Source organism: Gobius niger (assembly GCF_951799975.1).
Source record: "Gobius niger genome assembly, chromosome: 10".
NCBI lineage: Eukaryota > Metazoa > Chordata > Actinopteri > Gobiiformes > Gobiidae > Gobius > Gobius niger.
In genome coordinates this window covers 26,608,740-26,622,353 of record NC_136861.1, presented here as the reverse complement: position 1 = coordinate 26,622,353, position 13,614 = coordinate 26,608,740, and the positions used below count along the sequence as shown (strand labels likewise).

At 40.9% G+C, this 13,614-nt stretch overlaps 1 protein-coding gene across 1 annotated transcript in view; it reads right to left on the bottom strand.

Annotated features, from left to right (window-relative positions):
- Positions 1-13,614, bottom strand: part of mei1 (meiotic double-stranded break formation protein 1) — a gene marked incomplete at its 5' end in the record, with an annotated part of 34,265 nt that overhangs the window by 1,328 nt on the left and 19,323 nt on the right. Inside the window, 11 exons of the mRNA XM_079565253.1 lie at positions 4,680-4,811; positions 5,150-5,256; positions 6,733-6,814; positions 7,824-8,008; positions 9,025-9,109; positions 9,267-9,424; positions 9,777-9,887; positions 10,942-11,055; positions 12,176-12,359; positions 12,469-12,564; positions 13,206-13,385. Coding sequence (XP_079421379.1) covers positions 4,680-4,811; positions 5,150-5,256; positions 6,733-6,814; positions 7,824-8,008; positions 9,025-9,109; positions 9,267-9,424; positions 9,777-9,887; positions 10,942-11,055; positions 12,176-12,359; positions 12,469-12,564; positions 13,206-13,385 — 1,434 coding nt within the window. The remainder of the gene's footprint in view (positions 1-4,679; positions 4,812-5,149; positions 5,257-6,732; positions 6,815-7,823; positions 8,009-9,024; positions 9,110-9,266; positions 9,425-9,776; positions 9,888-10,941; positions 11,056-12,175; positions 12,360-12,468; positions 12,565-13,205; positions 13,386-13,614) is intronic.

The following is a 13,614-nucleotide window of genomic DNA, read 5'->3' as shown; positions in this document are numbered from 1 at the left end:
TTTGCACATTTTGTCATGTTTACAACCCTAAACATAAAGATTTTATTTTGATTTTTTTTACTGAACGTTCACACACAAGTAACAGACAACTGTGAAGTGAAAGCAAAATGATACATGATTCTGTTATTTTTCAAAAAATAGAAAAGTGAAAAGTGGGGCGTGCCTAAGTATTCATACAGCATTTTCTGAGTGCATTAAATTGCCTTCATAACATTCCTAATGACGGCAGAATGTTCACTCCTTGGCCTAACGGTTAAACAGAGGCCACCTGTGTGTAATCTACCCTCAGTTTAATTTCAGCTGTTCTTTTAGGCCCTCAGAGCTGTGGTCGGAGTGTATTGGTCACTAAACAACATCATGAAGGTCACGGAGCACCAGAGAGGTCAGGGATAAAGCTGTGGAGAAGTTTAAAGCAGCGTTAAGTTATACAAAGATTTCCCAAGATTTAAACATCTCCCGGAGCAACTGTTCAATCCATCATTCAGAAATGTAAAGAGAAAAGCACCACTATGAACTTACCAAGACACGGCCGTTCACCTAAAATATTAGATCGAACAAGGAGAGCACTGGTAAGAAATACAACCAAGTGCCCCAAGATAACTCTGGAGGAGCTGTGAAGTCCTGCCGCTGAGCTGGGGGAATCTGTACATGGGACAACTATAAGTCTTACTCTACACAAATCTGGCCTATATGGACGAGTGGAAGAAGAAAGCCATTATTGAAAGGAGGCCATAAGAAATCCTGTTTGAAGTTTACTAGAAGTCATATGGAGGACACAGCTCCATGTGGAAGAAGGAGCTTTGGTCAGATGAGACAAAAATTGAACTTTTTGGCCCAAATGCAAAACGTTATGTATGGAGCAAACCTAACACTGCTCATCGTCCTGAGTGCACCATCCCCATTTTCAAATATGGGGGGGGGAGCATTATGCTGTGGGGCTGCTTTTCCTCAGTGGGGACAGGGGAGATTGTAAGAATAGTTGGGAAGATGGATGGAGCCAAACACAGGGACATTTTAGAGGAAAACCTGCAGGAGTCAGCAAGAGAACTGAGGCTGGGGCGGAGATTCACCTTCAGCAGGACAATGACCCTAAATACAAAGATAAATCTACAATGGAATGGTTCAATAAAAACATATTAATGTGTTAGAATGGCCCTGTCAAAGTCCTGACCTGAATCCTATTGAAAATCTGTGGAATAAAGTGAAAACTGCTGTTCACAAACGCTCTCCTTCTAATGTGACAGAGCTTGAGTTGTTTTGTAAAGAGGAATGGGCTAAAATGTCAGTCTCTACATGTGCAAATCTTGGAGAGTCAAACCCCAAAAGACTTTCTGCTGTTATTGCAGTAAAAGGGGGTCCCACAAAGTATTAATTCATCTGTATGAATACTTATGCATGCCCCACTTTTCACTTTTCTTTGAAAATTAACAGAATCATGTATCATTTTGCTTTCACTTCACAGTTGTCGGTTACTTGTGTGTGAACGTTCAGTAAAAAAATTGAAATAAAATCTTTATGTTTAGAGTTGTAAACATGACAAAATGTGCAAAAGTTCAAGGTGTATGAACACTTTCGAGAGGCACTGTATATATGATTGGACCTATTTTCCGTGTAGGCATCATCTTCTGGAAAATAGTGCGTAGTGCGTAGAAAATCATACGCAACATCTATTGCAAATTTCATACTTGTATCACAAAGATAATTTTTTTTCCAAAATAGGTTTGATTTGCCCCACTATAAAATAAAGATATGAACCAGCTCGCAATTCATTTTCAGTCACAAAGCCCATGATGACGTGATCTTGTAAGACCCCTTGTGGTTTAAATCAGCATCTTCAGGAACATCACTGTCTTACAGTATCTGTTCATCTTAGTAACTCTCTCCCTTCACCAAAATTATTCTTAGGCTTGAGTTGGGATCTTTTCTGAAAATTAAATAAAAATGAACCAAGCAACACTGTGATTACACTGTTCCACATTATCTGAGATATTTCAGAATTACAATAAAATGAGTAATAAAAGAAACTCATTGAAAGCACTTAAAAAAAAAAACTTTGAAAAAGTGAAAATCCCGGCATGGCATCTAAAAAATCTATGACTGTGCAGGGAAAGTACACAATAGAAAGAGATACATAAAAGGCTATATTAAAAGTCATGCTGGCTCGAGAAGCTGTGTAGATCTGAATGACAAACCCGGACAGATATCTTCTATTGTGCAAATCTCTATTGTCCACAGGGGTTTGTAGAATATCCGCACATGCCTTACATTCACAAGTCTCCACACAGGGAAATACACTGGACTACTAATTATACAATACATGGAAGCCACACAATGGTGCTAATTAGCAGTATGCCTTTTCATGTGCGGCACTTGAGTTCCTTACTTTATCTTTGCGCTTTTCTCCAGGTATTTCTGGCCTAGAGCTGAATATTGCAGACCGACCAATCTTCCATGCTCCGGCTTGTTATCTCACAGTACTGCCATCTTTCTCTCCTCACTGTCCCCTCCAGACCAGCTGCTCAGCACTTTATCAAGATTCACTAAAAGTTCAGACAAGCTCAAAATCCTGTCCAGGTGCAATCTAACTTTCTTGTCTCTGGATATATCTAAATTAGGATTATAAATCGTAAAAATGATACACCAATTTCACCAAAAGTATAAAATGTAATGTGGCTGTGCTGAACATCCTGTCATGGAAGTGTTTGCGGGCGTGTGTTTGTTCAACATAGGGCCAATAAAAACATAGACCTTGAAAAAAAATAATGAGAAAGAAGTTCGCAGAATGAGGAGAGAGGCTCTGACCATCTCCAGCCAGAGGAAGAAGTATGTCTGTCATATCGAACCCTGCCTTCCCTAAACTGCCTCCTGTCTGTACAAATACCGGAGTACTCGCTCACACTGACAGAGAGATGTGCGCGTAGATTCGCACCACTCCTCAGTCCCTGGCACACACCGCGCCGGGAGCTGCAGAGGGTGCCATCATTCTGTCACCTCTCTGATTCTGAGCTACTTTCAGAATACTAAACACATTTCTGGTCCAATATGATGCCAAATCCCGGAGACACAATGAGATGTGGCGGCAGCGCCTTCTGCGTCTTACAAAAACACATTCAGATGTTATTTATGCCGGCGCTGTGACGTTAACATTTCACTGAAAAAAAAAAAAAAAAAACGTCCGCGAAAGTGTCTTGTTTAGCAAAGAACAACAAGCTGGGGATTGATTGGATTGTATTTTGAACTAATACTAATCATTATACAAAAACTAACATTTGAAACCAATTATTTCAATCACAATTAGACTATTGTAGATGGAGCAATTAAAGTGTTATCTAAAAATGGCTCCTGGAAAACTGTGATGGCAAGTGAGGGGGGAGCAGGGGGCGTTGTCTTGACCAACAGGGAAACGTGAAAAACATAAAGTTTTCACAGTGGTAATGGCGCTGGCTGGTCATTGCTTATAAAACCCGAGTCTAATGCTGTTTGGATGCATTGCCTAAGACTCGCACTTCCTACTCCTGCGGTGGGTCTGAGGGAGCCGCTTATCAGATCACACAGGGGTGATGATGTGAGCTCACTGTGTTTTTCTAAAAAAAATCTGAATTGCCATTAGCAGTTTACGCTCAAATAAAATATGGAATAGGAACAGCAGACAATACTATTGAATTGCTGTGAACTGTATTCAGTGTTTAAAACATTTTTTTAAGTATTAACATCTTGGCATATTTTAGTATGTTCACCATGTTTTAAGCTGGCTTCATGTACATATCACACTACAGTGGTATTTTCAGCCTTTTGATTCATGGCACAGACATGAGCTTGCATTTGTACTGAGAGTGATTACACATGACACAAAAGTAGGGGATGATTATGGGACAGTTGAAGAGACAGAAGTAATAGCTGTGATTAGCATTAAATTGCATAAGCTGGAGAAAATACCAAGCGCTACTCTAAAATATGCTGTGCCACATACTAAATGAGCCTGGTGTAATAGAGCTCCCTGTTTAAAAAAAAATAGGTCCAATTACTGTGGTGTGGGAAGATGCCATGGCTCTTGGATTTGAAAGTCGACAGTGCAGGAAAGACATATCTGGCAGAGTCCTGACAGTAACTGTTCATCACTGCTGCCACTGTGGCTGGATTTATACCTCTCTCACTGAAAGACTTGTTATTAGCTATATAGCCTCCTCACACTGACTCACTTGAAGGCACTGCACGGAGCGGTTTGTCAAGTTGAATTTGAGGGCACTCATAGAGGCTCCATAGACTGTAAAGAAATGTAAAGAAACAAATTAATATGAATCAATATTCTGAATAATATTACCGAGCAGCAGTATATTAAGAATGACTATTTATGGCGTACACACGAAAATGCATTGGAGCATTAGGTGTACACTTGACATTTCAGTGCTATTCAGAGGTGCCAGAGGCGTTAATATCCATTTTTAAATTGTAATGCTTAACTGGGGCATCCAGTCAATCATTATAATTTTAGCATGCAGTAGAAAGTGTCAAGAGTCAGCAGAGGTTTTGTGGTAGAGGGTACAACTTTCTAAATCTCCTCAATTTATGTTTCCTACTTTCTAGGGCAATAGATCACGTGCATATATATTAGTAGTTTGATTTTGTTGTTTGGTTTCCCAGCCCGTATGGGTGAATTTGTGTTCAGGAGAGTAGTATACCTGTGTAAGGAGAAGCCTGAGGGCATCTGCTGCTTCCTGGCTGAGCTCCTTCACTCCTATTTTCTCCACAAGCTCCAAAACCTGGACTAGGTCAGGCTCCCACATCACTGCTGTACTACCGTGTTTTAGTAGCTGCACGGGATAAAGATATGAATATGAATACATGGATATTATTTGGGTATGAGGACAATGGAAAAGAAATGGTATTGACTCCACAGTATAATGTAATGTGAAAGAATGGTTTGTAGAAAGCAGCAATAGAACACAATGATGCAATATTGATCAATATAGAATGAGGGTGAGGTTTGTAATACAGTCACTGCAATTTGTCCCATTTGTCTGTGCTCTCCTACTCCCATGATTTACTATAATGATTTTCAGCTGCATTAACCTTTGATACGCTTGTAATCAAATGTTCATGTTGACTTGGCTGCGTGTTGAGGTTGGAGTAGTGTGTGGATGCAGCTCACCAAAGTGATGAGCTGGAGAGTGGCAGGATGCAGGAGGCTGCTTTGTCCTGAGCCGACCAGGCAGAAGAGGAGGAAGCGACACCAGGGCTGACACACTATCATCCGGGCTACCACACACAAAGTGAAAAACAGAGGGCCATTAAAAATGTAAATCTGTGTAGGCTATAACAACGGTAAAAAAAATACTACAGTTTTGCTGAGCTAATAGATAATGAACATTTCATTGAGAGGAGCTGGAGATTTCCCACTCTCGGCAAAGTAATAGTATGAGTCAGGTCTCAGGCATTGCATGCTTTTTGATAAGTATTTCACCAATAAAAGCACTGACAATGAAGTAAATGTGCCAGTTTTATTTTTATTTGCATAAAAGCTATGCCGGACTAATTTAAAATGCACTAACAGAGAGAGTATAAAAGGAACATTTTCAGAAGCGCAAAAAGTGTGTACAATTACGGTATATGTGATGGAAAATGGAAATTACTGCAGGAGCTCAAGGGCATTCAAAGATACCTTTATAAGCACTAGCAATGCCAGGCTTCTTTCTGACTCTGCTCAACCAGATGAAAATCCATACCTTGAAAATGTGAACATTTCTGTAGAGAAATGGCACTTTTGTTAACATTTAAGAAAAAATATTATATATCCCGCACAACTCAAAAAAAGTATGTCTGTTACACGAAGTGGAGTCGACCTCTGGAACTCATTAGAAGAGGATTTAAAAATGTGTTCAACTGTAGTACAATTTAAAATAATGTACAGAAAGCAAATACTGGAAAAGTATGCAAAACTCCTGTAATTAATCATCTGTTCCTGAACTATGAATTGTCCTTGTTATTTTGATCCTTGATAATGAGAAGTATGTTATGAATCCGGATTTATTATGTATGTCCAGAATGTGCACCTTCAACCTTATGCAAGTGCAACACAAGAATGTTATGAACTAATGACTTTACTGTTTGGGATTTGCTAAGAGGAGCCGTTTGTTGATTTAATTTGCTACAAAGGCAATTCCTCAGTCTGGAATTGCCGCATAGATCTCATGGTTAAAGCCTAATTATACATTAAAAATATTGTGCCGTGAGCAGTAGTTTAAGTTGTGTAAGTCTGAAAGGAGGGGTAGGGCCTAATAAGTTATAACTAACTTCTTCCTACTCCCTTTGAGCAGCACTAACCTCTTATGTTGTGAATAATTCTGTATGTTATATGTATACTATACCTGTATGCATCTGTTGCTCAAATAAACTAAACTAAACTAAACTAATGAGCTGCTGAGGACACGTTTGAAACCGTGTATGGACAAAGAGCAGAAACTGTCACAAGACTTTACTTTTACCACATTATGCCCAACTCGGAGTCTGAACTCCCACACAGAAGCAGCAGACCTCACACCTTTCTTCAGGTTAGGAACCAGCTCTTTTGGAACAAGCTCCCAAGCATTTTTGTGAGATAGTGTGTAGTGCAGCTGTAAAAACCTTTTATGTATCTTGGTATGTAGCTAGCACATAACTCCAGTACAGTGTAAAAGGATTGCACAAAGTTTTTTCATTAACCTTAACTCTGTGTTACCTGTGCACAGACTATACCTGTCATGGGGCTCTTTCTCTGTAGGAAACCCAGCAGGGAGCTCAGGCAGGTCACTGAGGCTCCCAGCAGCGCCTCATGTTTCTGAAAGATGCACATTATGAATGAACAGAGGCTTTAATTCTTCATCAGGAAGGAACACAGTTCAGGGGAAATTACAACAACTATACGGAAAAAGACACAGACGTCTTTGACTCACACCCCCTGGACACATGTTCGGTGTCAGTAAAAATGCATTGTGAATACAAAAAAGAACCAGGGGAATACCAGGCAGAGCAGCTAAGTACGGCTTTAATAATGTATGCCTCTCCCACAGAAGTGAGGCTGGCAGCGAGCGCTATGGTGTGTCCAAAAATACTGAAGTAGGCCAGGCAGATATAGAGAAGACTGAGGAGAGTTGCAGTGTAATCCTGGAGTGGAAAGAGTCAGGAGAAAGGATTGAAAACCGACAAAAGCAATTGAGGTGCATTGGTTAAGCAAAGCCTGGGTAGAAGGAGAAATGCAGCAATGTTTGTTTTGTTCTCAGCATCAGCATCAAGGGGAAAAAAAGAGCATAATACAGGTGAGAGAAGAGGACATTTACTTATATCGACTTCCAGATGACAGAGTGTTGTGCGCTGAACCAGAACAGCAAAGCTTAGATCAGCACTTTGTCTTGACACAGGATAGAGAGCAGAAATATGACGGGCTTCAAAGCTTATTAGACCAGTTTACAACTCTCAGCCAGTGATTGCGGCTCTATAGGAGTGAGAGAAGTCCTCAGTGTAAGCGTAATTACTGTGCTGAACATACTCGTTTGTTTTAGATACAATATGTGCTTTGTAATACTGTGCACTGTTGTATTTCCCTGTTGGATCAAAGTAAGTTTAGTCTATCTATTTAAGTCAAGTTTAATCAAACCATTAAAAAAACAAATTTTAAAAAGACATGGACGACCTTTTTGCACCCATATTTGTGCTGTAACTTGTGTGGAGCTCTTAGGGTGACTTGAGTCATGTGATTCCCTTCCCTTTTTGCAGGAGATGAGAGCTTACCCCTTATGAACACCGGTGACTGTACAGTTCACATTTTTCATTCAATTTATTATTGCTACCTGTAAAAGAAGTCCGTTGAGAGCCACAGCGAGGAACTGGGCTCCTTTAGACCCCAGTGGGTACAAAACTCCGTCCTCCACGCCCAGAGGTCTGGGGCCCACTAGTGAAGGGCCAGTGCTTACACACAGCAGCGGTGACGCCAGGTCCACATCAAGGAGGGCCTGCAGCAATTTCAGGTAACTCACTGCGGAGAAACGCAAAAAAATCACTATACAACCCTATGTGGCCAAGAAGGAGTCAATATAGTTAAAGAAGAAAAACAAAAAAACAATGCTTGGTCGATGGAGTAAAGCCAGGGGCCGAAACCAAATGTACAGTATGTGTCACAGCAGCGCACGGAAAGATGAACACAGTCCAAACTTCAACTCGCTTCCAAATACTTTTCAGGTATAGTATAGTACAGAAATAGTATCTAGCGACTGGCTCACAAATATGTGGAGATACAGTAAAACGAGCGACATGAAAAAGGGTGAGAGAGAAAGTAAATAATTCATCTGAGCATCTGAGAAGTAATGGCGGCAACACTCTTCATTGATACTTGACAGTGAGCTACCACTTTATAACAAATTTCTCATCATTAAAGTTTTTTGGGTATAATAAAGATAATAATTTGGGGTGTTCAAAGGGCTTGAAACAGACTGTAAGTAAGACATATCTGCTCAAATACGACACACAAAAAAAACCCTCGTGATCCAAACTCTCAGATCAAAGCTCTCCGGGAGAGGGAGCTCTCAATTAGCGTCGTTGTGGGACAGCAGAGAGTGACAGGGGGGATGAATGAAAAAGATGTAGGGATGGATGGGAAGGATGGGGAGAAGAGCCGATGCATCACACGGACCCTGACAGGTCACTTATCCCGCTGACAGACAGAGACTCGGTAGCAGCCGGCGGATCTGAGCGTGAGCCCGGTGAGAAATGCCACTTTGTGTAATGAAAGCGTGTCTAATGCCAGCGCCCGGTTTGGTTTTCCTCCACAGAGAATAAAACATCTGCAGTCACGGCTTACACAGGGTAAAGTGTAAACCGAATAGAGGTGATTCTCTGCTGCGCTGTTGGCTTGACCCTGACTGAATTGAATACACCAGAGGCAGTGCATGAATGGACCAGATAATATAGAGCTACATGAAAGGAACAGGGTCACACACAAAAAAAAGGTCAAACAAAAACTAACACAATTTGGATGAATGTTACGTTCGTTACCCAGCAAGAAACTGTCAGTGCTTCTTTTCCCAAAAACAAGTCTCCGCAAAGCTTGGTCCAGACTCCAACTGATATCTTTATGGACCTTTCAGAATACAAAACAAGAAGCGAGAAGAAAGACATTTTAATCAAAGCCGTTCAAAGTTGAGCTCTGCCATCAATGCAACATCAGACAATACTTGAAGCTTTCCGTTTTGACCTTGAAGTTGTGATAAGAGAAAAGGCCGGGCTGTGGCGCGCACCTTAGCCGAGTGTACACGCTGCAAAGTAATGAGGGAGGACAGGAGTAGATGGCCGCTGCAGAGGAGAGCTGCAGAGGCCGGGGATGGAGAGGAGGACACAGAGGTGATCGTCTCCAAACGCTCCATCAGTGCAGTGTTGGAGAGCAGCGTGGAGACAGCTGCGGAGAGCGTGCACAGTGTTAGCGTGACATTTAGAAACAAAGACTGCCCTTTCTTTTGTTAAAACGGTGAGATTTGATTGAACTAGATATCTGTTACTTTAGCATCACTGTAAAAAAAATCAGCCGTTAATGACTGTGTCAAAGTGGATCATGGAGAAGAAGAAAACAAGCGGTCGTCATGGCAATTTGTGACCCACATAAAAATACTACTGTCAGTTATTACACACAGATAACTGGGACATTTCATCAGTTACGACAACGCAGCAGATGAACAATGTTTGCATCCATTAATGTTCAAAATCATTCAAAAGAGAAGATTGTGACAATATTAGAAGTTGAAACGCCTAACCTCTGTCAGTGCTGGCTGCAGGAGACAGGCTGAGGTGGCAGTGCATGTAGTTGAAGGCGAGCAGCAGGCTCTCCGTGTTGTTAGGCTTCAGTTTCCCGGTTATGTTGCTCACTGACAAACACAAATGCAGTCACTGTCACCGTTTGATATTTCAGGAATTGACAGACTCCACAGAGCCCAAAACTATATTCAACTGGAAAATATTACATTATTCAAGACAGAATGTCAAGGGTAAACCAAATGTTTATCACACATGTCACAACAAAATTAATAAATTAACGGCCGACCTAAGAATGAGATGAAAATGTATTTACAGATTTAAAAAGAGGTGGCGAGAATTTTGACAAGCAATTGAATGACACTGTAACGTGAAGGACAATCTCTCTATTGAGCTTCAACTTCCATTCACAAATAATTTCAGATAATTCAAGGTTCACATATTTCATCTTTAACTTCAGGAACGCTGTACAGTCTTTTTCCCTTAAACCAACCAAAGTTGATTTTGTGAGTTCAGATGCTTCGAATTGTTTCATAGTAATGTTCCATTGTAGTCTGTGATTTCTTTTTAAACCTCTTAACCCACACCTGAACCAAGCACATTTTCTCCAGTTTGGCTTCACCCAAATCCAAAAGCTTCTTCAACAAAGTGTCAAAGCAGTGACGAAAACGAGGATGAAAAAACAAAACAAAAAGAATAAAAAAGAAACAAAAGAGTGACAAAAACACAATAAACAAGCGACAAAAACATGATTAAAAAGTGAGTGAGGCAACAAAAAAAGCAACAAAAGAGCGACAAAAATGTGACGCAATGAAGATGGCAAAAAAATGACCAAAAAAATGACAAAAACACAACAAAAATGGCATTTTTATAGGTCTTAGCTTTCAAATGAGCCGTTACTCTGGCCTATAGTCTGTAAGTCTCCAGTTGAGAAGCGTTTAGGTTTTGGTAAAGCCAAACTGGAGAAAATGAGCTCAGTTCAGGTGGGGGTTAAGAGGTTAATTGGTGACATTATATGTCTGTCCAACGGTGTTCATAAAGGGGGCAGGACCAGAATAAACCTGGGGCCTCATTCTACTAATGCACATATTAGTTTTGTTTGAAATATGGATTTGTTGCTGATAATGTTGTTGGCCAGTTTATTGTGTGTAAACTTAATGGACTCACCGTGGTAGAGGAGCTTGAAATGCACTCCATCGATTTTGCAAGAGGAAACAGATGACGATGGCTCGCTGGCCTGGGTCATGCACAGCAGCCTCAGCACCAGTGGGAGTGATTTGACTGCTCAACCAAAGGACATGTCAGGGTTAAAACTCTGGGATGGACGGTGTGATAACAGAATCAGCATGCAGGTGTACCAAACATTTGTCTCTGTAAATCAGGACACAGTGGCACAGGGGGACGCTGCAGCCTGACACTTACCCTGAATAACATTTCACCTGGCCTCATTACTCCATATTCAGAATACTGATGTTCCCTGGGATTTTAGCCCAAACCGAAATAAACAACATCACTCACACTGTCAGACATGGAGCTTGAATTTGGAAGCAGCTTAAACATGCAGTGACTCCTTAAAGCTATTCTGAAGCACATTTCAGATTATAAGTTGATAAATAAAAGACATGCCTGTGATACAAAACAAGCTTCTCGCAATCAGATACACCACTGTTTGTTGTTTTTGTTGCAGTGGGTTGCAAAGCAGAATTCTACAATATGGATGAGAGATGGCTTACATAAAGCCTGGCATAACGATCATGAGCGTATGAAAAAGTGGATGGGTATGATGGGTAAGGCTTCACAATGTATTTTTTGGTGTCTGCGACCTCTGACAGTCTCCCCCAGGGGAACTGAAGCTACAAACGTAGCTTTCCACCACCGAGTATGGAGTGAATGTACAATTGTCTCATGTAAAGCGCTTTGTGACCATGTCTGTGAAAGGCGCTATATAAATAAAGATCTTCTTCTTCTTCTTCTTCTTCTTATTTTCTCATGAGATGAACCCATGACATGCAGCCATTTGTTTTGCCGTTGATTGTTAGGGTGAAATTCTCTTGATGCAAATACCATACAAAAAAGTCACTTTTCAGGGAACGTGTTTACTACCCACAAATGAATTAGTTGTGCCGTTATTGATTAATTTGTGAACATCAAGACTGTGAACATAAAGGAAAGGTTGGCTTTGTTGTTATGTAGAAGGCTCTATGAGACACAAAAAAGTGTAGGATCGAATGTAATTTCATATCCTTATTGCAAATGAATTATTACTTTGGGTCCTCAAGCAGAAAAGAGGAAATTCCGGACCACCTTGGATCTTGAGATCATGGAAATAGGTATATCAGGTAGCTCAATATTGACAGAGTGCATGCCAAAGCAGACATCTACCACAGCCATGACATCTTACCCTGTGCGGCGTTTCCCTGCTTGTGTCCGATCTCCTCCACACTGATCTTCTGCAAAGCTTGAAGCAGAGCTGGCCCCAGGTTTGCACACAATTGTGCTTCATAATGTGTTTGAGAGCTTAAGAGGACCTCCAGCACTCTGAGGGCTCGCTGGGCCAAACTAATCTCTCTGGTGCACACCATGTCCTGGATACAGACAAATAAGATGCAACGTGCATGTGTGAAAAAGCCAGTACAACTCAGTATTCACAAATGATGTGAGTGTGTTGTTTGTTTTAGATTTCAGGGCTCTCACCAGGAGGGTTATGATGACAGCGGGGTACTTTTCTATCAAAGTTAGGAGTTCAGTTATTTCAGGTTCACCGTGTTGCTGTTTTTCTTCCCTGTTTCCCTGAAAGTTATAACCATTGTTTTACTCTATTATATACAGTATATATGAGAGTGCGACATATCAGGTATTTCTTTATCACATCTTTATCACTATCTTACACTTTGTTGGTTAGAAAATACAATATTAATCTCAAACAGCTAAAACAAAATACCGAGTAGTTTCACTTCCTGATTGTCACTTGATATCACTGTAAGCCGTTCCATCCCTCCTCCTTTTGCTCCCCTTCGCTGCACAGCTGTTTCAATACAGAGGGAAAAAGTATGTGCAACTTCTGTGGCTGTAGTGCAGTGATGACTTTGGGATGAAAGGATTAAGCTTAGCAAGAGAGTGACAGGTGAGGAAAGCATTTCCTGGATACGTCGGTCCTTAGGAGAAGGTTTGGGGGCTGCCACCGCTATGCTAAAGCTGGGATGAGATTTGGAAGAGGGAACAACATTGTATTGTTGATTTTGCATAAAACTCCCCCTTTGACAATATAAAAAGAAATCCACCCACTGATCAAATTCAGTTTCGTCCAAACATCTGCTTAACAATAACAAACATCATCTGTTCCGTTCTCCACAGGCAAGTACTGCATATTCATTGACATAGCTTCACTCATAAACATTCGGTCATATGAGTTAAAACAGACAAATTCTCACCATGCTAATTTCCGGATGCAACACTTTCCTGGTTAACCAAAGCTCTAAAACCAGTGGCTTGAATTTGTCTGCAAACTCGGCGTAGCGGCAGATGAAGTGAAGGAGCGATGGGTGGTGGATGTAAAGGGCGGAGAAGGTTTTGCAGGATGAGAGGGCCTTGCTAATGCAGTTCAACTGAGCCTTTGTAAAAAAAAAAAAAAAAAAAAAAACTGTGAATCAGCAAAAAGTGTGTCAGATAAAACCTTTATTATTTTCAATGCAAATGAACCCAGGGCAGACACAGTTAAAATTGACTGTAAAAGTAATTCGCTGTGGGCTAAAGATTTACCATGTCGTAAAAATGACACCGTATGTCATGCACACTGAATAATTTACAGCTCAAGGCACACATTTCACCTGTCTACTGAGA